The 9,559-nt window shown below is 35.0% G+C and overlaps 2 protein-coding genes across 2 annotated transcripts; one reads left to right on the top strand and one right to left on the bottom strand.

Annotated features, from left to right (window-relative positions):
• The first annotated feature begins 1,024 nt into the window (after positions 1-1,024).
• LOC124636824 (ubiquitin-conjugating enzyme E2 J2-like) lies at positions 1,025-3,317 on the top strand. The gene has a single exon (XM_047172998.1). It carries the CDS (start codon positions 1,201-1,203, stop codon positions 1,876-1,878), a length of 678 nt encoding a protein of 225 aa, XP_047028954.1. The 5' UTR covers positions 1,025-1,200; the 3' UTR covers positions 1,879-3,317.
• A 38-nt stretch (positions 3,318-3,355) lies between these two features.
• LOC124636823 (centrosome-associated zinc finger protein CP190) lies at positions 3,356-9,303 on the bottom strand. The gene is made up of 2 exons (XM_047172997.1): positions 8,806-9,303; positions 3,356-8,591 (listed from the first exon to the last, which is right to left on the bottom strand). Exon 2 carries the CDS (start codon positions 8,537-8,539, stop codon positions 4,049-4,051), a length of 4,491 nt encoding a protein of 1,496 aa, XP_047028953.1. The 5' UTR covers positions 8,540-8,591; positions 8,806-9,303; the 3' UTR covers positions 3,356-4,048.
• Between the last annotated feature and the right edge of the window lie 256 nt (positions 9,304-9,559).

Raw genomic sequence — 9,559 nt, 5'->3', positions numbered from 1 at the left:
ACCGAACTATTGCAGTGACTGCACGCGCGCAGCTCGCGGACAGCTCGCGATCGGCTCGCGTGCTGCGCATTCGCGGCGCATTCGCCAGATGTGGACGCACCCTAAAACACCTACTAGCCTCTAACAATGAAATCTCGCATGTAGGCTTATGTGGGGCTGAAAGATGTAGACACACTCATATCGATTACGGATAACCGACCGTTCGAATAATAATTCATGCTCCAATGTAACTTGAATGTTTGTTGTCTAGTTACGATAAATCCCATTATGGCAAGTCCTTAAAATTAGCGCCACTAAAATAGAATGATTTTTAGTACAAAGGAAAATAATCTGGTTAACGGAAATGTAACATGACAACTTGCGTTATATTTCTCTATGGTCTTTCCAAACAAGGGGTAGAAAATTGGGACTCATAATACCATTTATTTTAATTAAAATCGTAAGATATTGATGTTATTTTTATCATGTTTCTTTAACTTGTAGTTATTATAAATAAGATTTGTTAAAACACATTTTGTGACTGATAATGTAACATAAAGAACAATTTTGTTGCTAAATAAAATTTTTGGAATTGTTGAATTGGATCTTTTTTATTAATAGGCAGTCGCTTCATATAAAACCGACCCTGAGCCGATGATGATTGTGATTTTTATTTCATACTTAACAAGATGAATGAAAAATACGCTTTACCCAGATTTTTAGTGTAAGTTTCATCAAATTTTTCCACATCTTCCTATGCTGCAAGATCCTGATTGTAATCATTTTCAATAAGATAAATATAAACTGGGCCCAGACAATCGACTAAACGTACTAATTGAAAACGATATTCTTGATTATCAGCATTGTTTAACGGATAAGGGCTCCTACATAAAACTGCGATACGATACGATCCCTACGGATGCAATTTTTTAAAGTTTTTGAAATCAGTGATCATGTAAATCTCAGATTGAAACGCACGAACATGATAGTACAATTTTTTAGTCGGTGAAGTGAACTAAATGATACTTCACATCTCTACTCGAATGACGTATCGTATGATTGCAAATCATTTGACGTATTATTTTATTTATTCGCGATTGATTCCGATCTACCAAAATATAGGAATTGCAAACTTTATTGAAGAATTAATAGTGTATGACTGCAGTGATATAAATTTTATTGTGTGTCGGATATTTTATGATTGCTGTTTTGCGCTAAGTCATGGCAAAAACCAAAGTTACAGGAGCGACCAGCAGACTAAAGCAGGATTACCTTAGGCTTAAAAATGACCCCGTTCCGTATGTGACGGCTGAACCAGTGCCGTCTAACATTTTAGAATGGCATTACGTAGTCAAAGGACCAGAAAAGAGCCCCTACGAAGGCGGTTACTATCATGGCAAGATCATATTTCCAAGGGAGTTTCCGTTCAAACCGCCATCAATTTATATGATTACGCCAAATGGTCGTTTTAAGACAAATACTCGACTGTGCCTTAGCATCACCGACTTTCATCCTGACACATGGAACCCAGCATGGTCAATATCTACCATCCTAACTGGTTTACTGAGTTTCATGTTAGAGAAGACACCAACTCTGGGCTCTGTTGAGACATCGGATTTCCAAAAGCGTTGCTTAGCGGCGGAATCCTTGGAGACAAATATAAAAAACAAAATGTTTTGTGAGTTGTTCCCGGAGTATGTCCAGGAGATTGAGCAGCAGCTGAAGCTACGGCAGGAGGCTATGCTTCAGGCTGACAACAGCAACACGAGTGAGGGTGAAGTGATTACCGAGCAGCAGTCAAATATGTACTATTTTTTGACTAATTTATTTGTGCTCTTAGGCTTTGTTTTTCTTGCATACATGGTCAAATATGTCTTACTCTCCATATCCAATGACTAGGCATTAGTTATGCTGTATTTTTATTAATGTAAATATTGTAATTTATTTTGTAAATACATTTATTCCATTAGAGGCAAATTTTGAAGTTTATAATTAAATGACAAATTGTGCTAAGCATACAGGATTATTGAAGCAGTAATGAATGCATTGATTCAATTAATTAATTATGAATTGAAATTATTGACGGATCAGTGGCGGTTCTGACATTGGATGAAATAGCATGCCTGCTTCAGTGGTTTCTTTAACATTGTATAGTTACCAGTCATCCAACCAGATTTATGGGACTCTGCCCCAGTCTTAATTCACATAAAAATTAAATTCCATTAGAGAAGCAGTTTCATATAATAATTAGTACCAAAGTGCTATTTCACATTTTTGATATTTTAGAAATGACTAGCTGTAACAGAAATTAACCATTAAGTACTCATATTATACATATGTTATGTGGTTATGCACTTTTCACCATTACATACATATTATGAAGTATATTCACACATTTATAGTGTTTATAGATATTCTTTGTGATGAATAGCTAGGTAGTGTGTTTTAAATTAGACAAAAGTGTAGAATAATGTGATATAGTTTTTCACCCTTGCAAGTATTCTCAATCAATTTAAAATTGCAAATTAGCTTTTAATATAATAATTGATGTGAGAGAAATTTAGCAAGTTTACTAAAGTAAGAAAATAAAACATGTAGTAAGTAATCTCAATTAACATTTGTATTACTGCCAGTTCAGATAAATGATGATTAGGCAACCATACTATTCCAATTATGAATAAGATTATTAATGTCCAGTTTGGTACTATGTAGTAAAGATTCTTCTTAATTTGGGCTGTACCAAGTTTAATTCTTTTTGTTGCTCTCATTCTACAAATCTTTCAATTCTATGACTTCTATTTTGCTGCATTTAAATTGTGTTGTCCCTATCACTATGTTACTTTACATTTAAATACAACAGGACATTTTATTCCTTAAAATATTAAATAGAAACATGTTTGGTTTACATTATAGCACTAGAGTTGTTTTGCAATTTGTACGATAATCATAATGTCACTAAGTCAAAGCAGCTTTTATATTTTCAACTATTTCATGTGACATTCATATTGCAATTTTATTGAATGTGTATTGTGTAATATTGTTTATTGTCTTGTTAAAATAATAAAAGTACTTAAATGAATTCCATGCTGTGTTGAAATACTATTCTGGCCTTCCTATAATATTAATTTACTATATGTATTTTTCCCAATCGGTTAGCTATATTTTCAGCTTTTTAAATCCTAGAAATCGAAATGTTTAAACTACATGAATAAGGCCAATATATATTTTGCCATGCAATGTTGCACATAAATGAATTTATGTGGATTGTAATCATTGTACTATTGATTTTAGCAACAGCAAATTGTTTAAAATCTAGTAAAACATATTTTTCTATGAAATGTTGTTTTATTTTGGAACATAAAATGAAAAACAAGAATTTTTATTTCATCAACCCATTTATTTAAAACAGGCAGGCATTCAGTATCTTTTCCATAATTTAAGGTTAAAGTTAAAGTATAGGTATTCCTTTAATCAGAAGTCCGATGTTTACATATTATTTCCATATATCTGGTATACAGTTCATGTTAAATATTTAGAATAATGCAAGCTACACCACTAAATAACTATATAACAATATTTGATTTTGTAATAATTTGCTCAAGTACAGACAACAGCACATCACCCTACCTTATTCTGTCAATTTTTTAAAATAGATTTTCAACCTTATCAGGTCAATATTAGGATGGTAAAATTTGACAGATTGGGGTAGGTTGACCTGCTATTGTATTTTACAGAACATGTGACATGGTATATCTATTTGATAAAACATAAAAAGAATTGTAATGTTATGATTAAAACATTATAATAAACCACTTATATAAACTCATTGCTTTTTATATGATACATAAACAATTATGTATATTTACCTACATACTTAGTACTACTAGTAGTTCTACTTATAACTATTTATATAAAATATATATATAAATACATTCAAATGATAACTGGAAAGGGCTAACTATTTATTTAGGCATTTATTAAGTGAATAACTGTGTTTAACTATCTTAAGATTGTTCATGAATCAAGCAACACACAATTAGATTTGAAGATCTGGTTAAAATTTAAAATGTCATTCCTTGATTTCTTCCTCGTCATCATCCCAGTCACTGACCAAGCTTTTGATATTGTCATTCTTTGGATCTTCTGAACTATCAGGTAAGGGTTGATCTTCGGTTGATTTTAGGTCAGTATTCTCACTGACAGTATTAATTTCTTCTTGGGAATCATTATCCTCCCAATCATTCAGTAGGGATGATATTTTCTGCTGTGCTTGCGGATTTTCTAATATAGGAGACTCAACCAATGGAGGAAGAATCATTTCCTGGCTAGATGAGTCTTCTTCTTGGGAAGAAACAGCACTTTCTTCAGTTTCACAATCTGGTTCAACCTGAACATCTGGTTCAGGCTGACCCAGATGCACAGGTTGCACCAGATTGTTGCTGGGGGCTGGGGGCATCTGTATTTGTTTCTGTACTTCTTGTTGAATGTTTTCTATTGATTCTTCTAATTCTGGTACATCTTCATTAGGTTGAGGTTGGGGTAGACTGTTTGATGCAATTGCAGTAATTCTACTGCTTTGGTCTTCTGCAACTTCAAACTCATCTTCTGACCACTCTGATGTTAAACTTTGAATCTTACCTTTTGCTCTGTGAATATTCATTGGTTCCCCATTATTGGTATTGGTAATTTCTGCTATTTCATCATAAGTTTGTGATTGTACCAGCTCTGTTTCTTTAGGTTCTACATTAATGTCACGATTTATTTCTACAATGTCATCATACGCTTGTGATGCAATAAGTTCTGCTTGTTGGTCTTCTGATGCAGATGGAATCTCAGGGTTTTCAATAACTGTGTATTCACTCATGGTTTCTGCAAGTTGTTCATGATTTGAGGAAACTTCAGTTTGATTGGAGGTTTGTTCTGCTGCACCTTCATTTTCTACGGGTACCGTTTCTACTGGCGCTTCAATAAAATTGTCTAATTCTACCGGTTTTTCAATGTTTTCATATTCTATAGACTGTACCACAGTATTTTCTGTGCTGATCTGTTCATGTAAAACATTTTCAGTTTCCATTGGGAGTACCATCATATTTTCAGTTTGAACTGGTTCTTCTGCCATATTAGTAGTCATTATTTGTTGTTCTATTGCACTATCAGCATCTAGTGGTCGTTCCAGTTCATTGTCTGCTCTTATTGGTTCTTCAAGTACACCCTCAGTTAACATTGGTTGTTCAACTGAATTGCTTGTTTCTATGGGATGTTCTACTACTGTTTCTGTTTCAATTTGTTGTTCTATATTATCTGTCTCCATTGGTTGTTCCATAACATTCTCTATTTCACCTGGTTGTTGGAGTACATTCTCGATTTCCATTTGTTCCTGAATGTTTTCATCATTAGTATTAATTTCGGGCATTGATTTTGTATGAGGAACTGTTTCCAAAGTTTCATTATCAGGTATATTACTTGTTTCATTTTCAATCAAATTTAACTCTGTTACATTAGTTTGTTCTTCTGCAACATTATGTTCAACAGTTTCATTTATATGTTCAATAGTTATATTTGACTGATCAAGAGCAATATCAGTTTCACTAGGAGGTAGTTCTTTTTGAATTTCATGTCCTAAATGTACTTCTGGAAGCTCATCTAAATTATCACCTGTTTCAGTAAGAATAGGCTTGATTACTACTTGGTTAGAATCAACGCCTTGTATAACAGCATGTGAATGTAGCTGTATTTCCTGACCATCTAAGCTTTGCATATTATTTTGCCAATTTTGATCCACTTGTGTTTCAATGCAATGTGCATTCATTGTTGGTGTAGAGGTAGTTACAGTTTCAAAATTTTGTGTTATGATTGCAGAAGATTGCACAAACTGTGCTCCCCCAGTAGTGATGATCTGGAATTGCTTGTTTTGGTCATCAACAGGATGGCTGTAAACCACCACAATGTTTGAGTTATCGGATGTGACGGCCTCAGACACATTTAGCGAGGAATGATATCCTTCAGGAAGAATCATCATGTCGTTTGATTGAGTAGTGTCCAAATCAATTGTTCTTGTCTCAACATCTTGGTTGTGGTGGGGTGCGGTTAATACTGTGAGAGTTTTGTTTGATTCACCATTATCAAATATAATGGGATGGTTAGAAGCCATCAAAGCTTTGTATTCATCTTCATTTGACACTACAATTTGTATAGGTTGATTAAGATTTGTAGTTTTCTTTATTATCATACTGGACTGCTGAGGTACATTTTCTGTAACATCTGTGTTTTGAATGTTACCATAGTCTACAGTTGTTGTAGGCGGTTGGATTGCCTCTAAGGAGGATAAAATAAAGTCAGTGTTACATGTTTTTCTGTTTTTAGGAATCAATTGATTATCCCTCATAATATATTCATTGTTTTCTATAACAACAATCTCATCTTCTTGATTATTGTTTGATAGTGGACTAATAGGTATTTTGATATCTTGGAAGAAGTCATTATGCACAGATGGACTCATACTATTTATAGGCTTAGGCTTTTGTGCAGGTTTTGGAGTACCAAAGCCAGCATTTAATATCTTTTGTTTTTGATTGGCAATGTTAACCTGTTTCCTAGGTGTAACTTGTTTTTCAGCTGCAGATCTCTGCTGCGGAGAAGGATACTGTAAGTCTATTTCTAATTCAAACTCATTGTCATAGCTAGTACTAGGTTCAAATTTGACAGGCTTTGTTCTTGGTTTTTCCTCCTCATCAGAATCTTCAATGATGCCATCACTTTTAGCTTCAATTTTATGATGTGTTTTAATGTGTGCATAAAGGTTTGTCTCTCGCAAAAACACTTTCAAGCAATATATGCATTGCAGGTTAGGTTTCTTTTCAGCTGAATACTTATGTCCAGTGTTTTGTATGTGTTGCAGTAGTTGACTAGATGATGCAAAAGCGGCTGAACAAACATTACAGCGGAAGTTTTTAATATCCTTGTGACTCAATTTGTGCTTGACAAGAAGGCCTTCAGTTAATGCAATATAGCTGCATAAGTTGCACTTAGGGAAGTGATACTGCGGTGGAGGCTGTACTCCATGCTGTGCATACAGATGATGCAATAAATAATTTCTCTTCAAAGATCTGAGGCCACAGTATTCACAAATGTTAGATACTGGTTTTTCATTGTGTACTTCTACTAAATGACGACGGAATTTATAATATGAATTGAAATGTAAGGCTTTTCCTGGTGTACCACATATCAAACATATCCAAGGGCCTTTTGTATTCTCCGCACCCATAGCAATAAGTTTAGCTGCTTGTTTTGAGTCAATAATGTCAGTTTCATATGTAAAATCTTCAACTTCCTTTTTTAACTTGACTGGTTTTTCTTCAACATAAACTGGAGCAGACGATTTTGATTGTTTTTTGCTCTTACCTGGTACAGGATCCAGAATCTTCAGCTTTATGTTCTTATTACTTTTAACCAAATGAGGATATTTCTTCAAAACTTCACTTATTATTCTTGCATGGTCTAGGTTGGAGGCAGCTTTACTGTCCTTAGTTTCTATTGTTACCTTAGGACCACCACTGCTATCACTCGAGTCTAAGATCTGGTCAAAAAGCTGGTTAGTATCTTTTTCACTTTCTAAGTAGGAAGCATTAAACAAATCAGATTCATTATTAAAACTATGATCAGCATTACTGTCATCAAATAAACTGTCATCTTTAGATGATATCTTCTTGCATTCAACAATATCAACTGTAGACATTGTGGGGATTTTTTTGGAGCCTGATGATTCACCAAATACATTACTTCTCTTAGCCTTATAGCGCTTGACAGTGTCGGGATGGACCATCAGTGGCTGAGAAGTATAAGATATATTGCAAAATGAATTGTCAAACACGTTGTCAGTGTCCAGTTCTTCAGGTAACTCATATCTGGTTGGGCGAGGATCATTTAAGGCTGTTTTTCGAGAGGCAAATGGATCCACTGATATAGGAGATGGAGCTCGTCCTCCATAAGTGTTGAGACCGGTGTCAGGTTTATTCACAGTTTGATAAGACCTTTTATCTTTGTAGACTACAGAATTGTCAAAAGCTTTGCTATAGGAGCGTTTGTTAGTAGTAGCTGCTGTTGATGTCTTTGTAGTTCTAGGCTCACTTTGCTTAGAGTATCTCTTGGCGGCACTATAACTGTGAGTTGGTTGTTTTGGAGGCAAATGGATGCGGTGCGACTCGAGAAGTTTACTCAACACAGGCATGTTTAGTATCTGAGATGTTTGATACAATCTTTCGAGTAATTCTTGCTTGAATTCTAAATGTCCCGTGTACATGAAATTGACGATGGGCACGACGACATCGGCTTGCAAGTCGTCCGGCATCACCAAACAATCTTCGTACATCTCGCATGTTCGCTCCAACAGTTCGAAGTACTCGGTGCAAGCATTGAGTACTAATCGATGTACCTTTAGCTGGGCATTGTCTTGAAATTGTAGCGTCAAGTCACAGTAATCCGTTCGATTAAAGAAATGCTTTAGCCTCTGGAGGAAATATATTCCCCAGTTGTCAACTTTCACTTGCTTTACGTCGGACATTGTTGCAAATTATCATCCCATAATATAGATTATTTGTACTGCACAGCAGGCGCTGAAACAGAAGTTTATCATCATTAGATGTGAGCATCATCAGAGTTACACGCGATTAAATGCGGCAACTATTGATCCAGTAAACGGACATTAAAATTCGTTGTTAGTTAGTCTGAAGTGATGCTATTACACCCCATGCGAACAACGCGTTTCACATTTACATTTCACTTGAATTTTCCGCCACAAATATGCTGTGTTTTATTCATGGTACTTACGAATATCGGCCAAACTGAATAGTTTGTATTTTGATAACTTGCTCTCGTCACAACTCACAATCAAACACAAAATTACTGCACCAAATCCAACACACACAAGTTGACACGGTGGACGTAAGATGGCGGTGTAAACTCGCAAAGCGGCGGCCTCAATACAACAAGCTTGTTCAGTTTGACGCTTTGCGGGGCGGTGCTGTTATGTAGTCATATTCAATACTTACAACCGCAAATACGAAGAAAAAACAAAATATCTATAAAACTTGCTTCTTCTAAACAAATAAATAAATCACAACTATAATTGTATTACTTTATAATGCGGATTGTATTTTTAATTCCATATATTCGATTGACATGATTGCGCACAATCGTACAGTGGCGCCATCTGAGACGAATGTCTTATGAACTTATTGATTGCGCGCGTTCTAATTTTACTCAGCAAGCGCTCACATAGCGGGAAGTGAATATTATGACGCATCCAACGAAACGTAACCCACTTTGGTTGTCTATTATTACATAAGGTAACTATAATAGGGCAATAGAGGGCTCTGATTGCAGCATTCATATATTATATGGAAATAAAGATGTAAAATTGCGCGGAGTCAATTAGTACTTATATCAAAACAATACATCTATAAGAATTAAAGGTTTTGATGCCTACTTCGTGTAGAATCCCGTTTTTTTTCATGATTACTACTGAGTACGATTATTATCAGGTACCTAGGTAGTACGAAGAGGGGATTGACCTTTGATTATC

The sequence above is a fragment of the Helicoverpa zea genome, chromosome 15 (assembly GCF_022581195.2).
Source record: "Helicoverpa zea isolate HzStark_Cry1AcR chromosome 15, ilHelZeax1.1, whole genome shotgun sequence".
NCBI classification, from domain to species: Eukaryota; Metazoa; Arthropoda; class Insecta; order Lepidoptera; family Noctuidae; genus Helicoverpa; species Helicoverpa zea.
The sequence above is the reverse complement of the archived record's forward strand: the minus strand, read 5'-3'. Positions and strand labels throughout refer to the sequence as shown.

Excerpts from the sequence above, each read along its gene's own strand:
- LOC124636824 (XM_047172998.1), top strand. The coding sequence starts at position 1,201 with ATGGCAAAAACCAAAGTTACAGGAGCGACCAGCAGACTAAAGCAGGAT.
- LOC124636823 (XM_047172997.1), bottom strand. The coding sequence starts at position 8,539 with ATGTCCGACGTAAAGCAAGTGAAAGTTGACAACTGGGGAATATATTTC.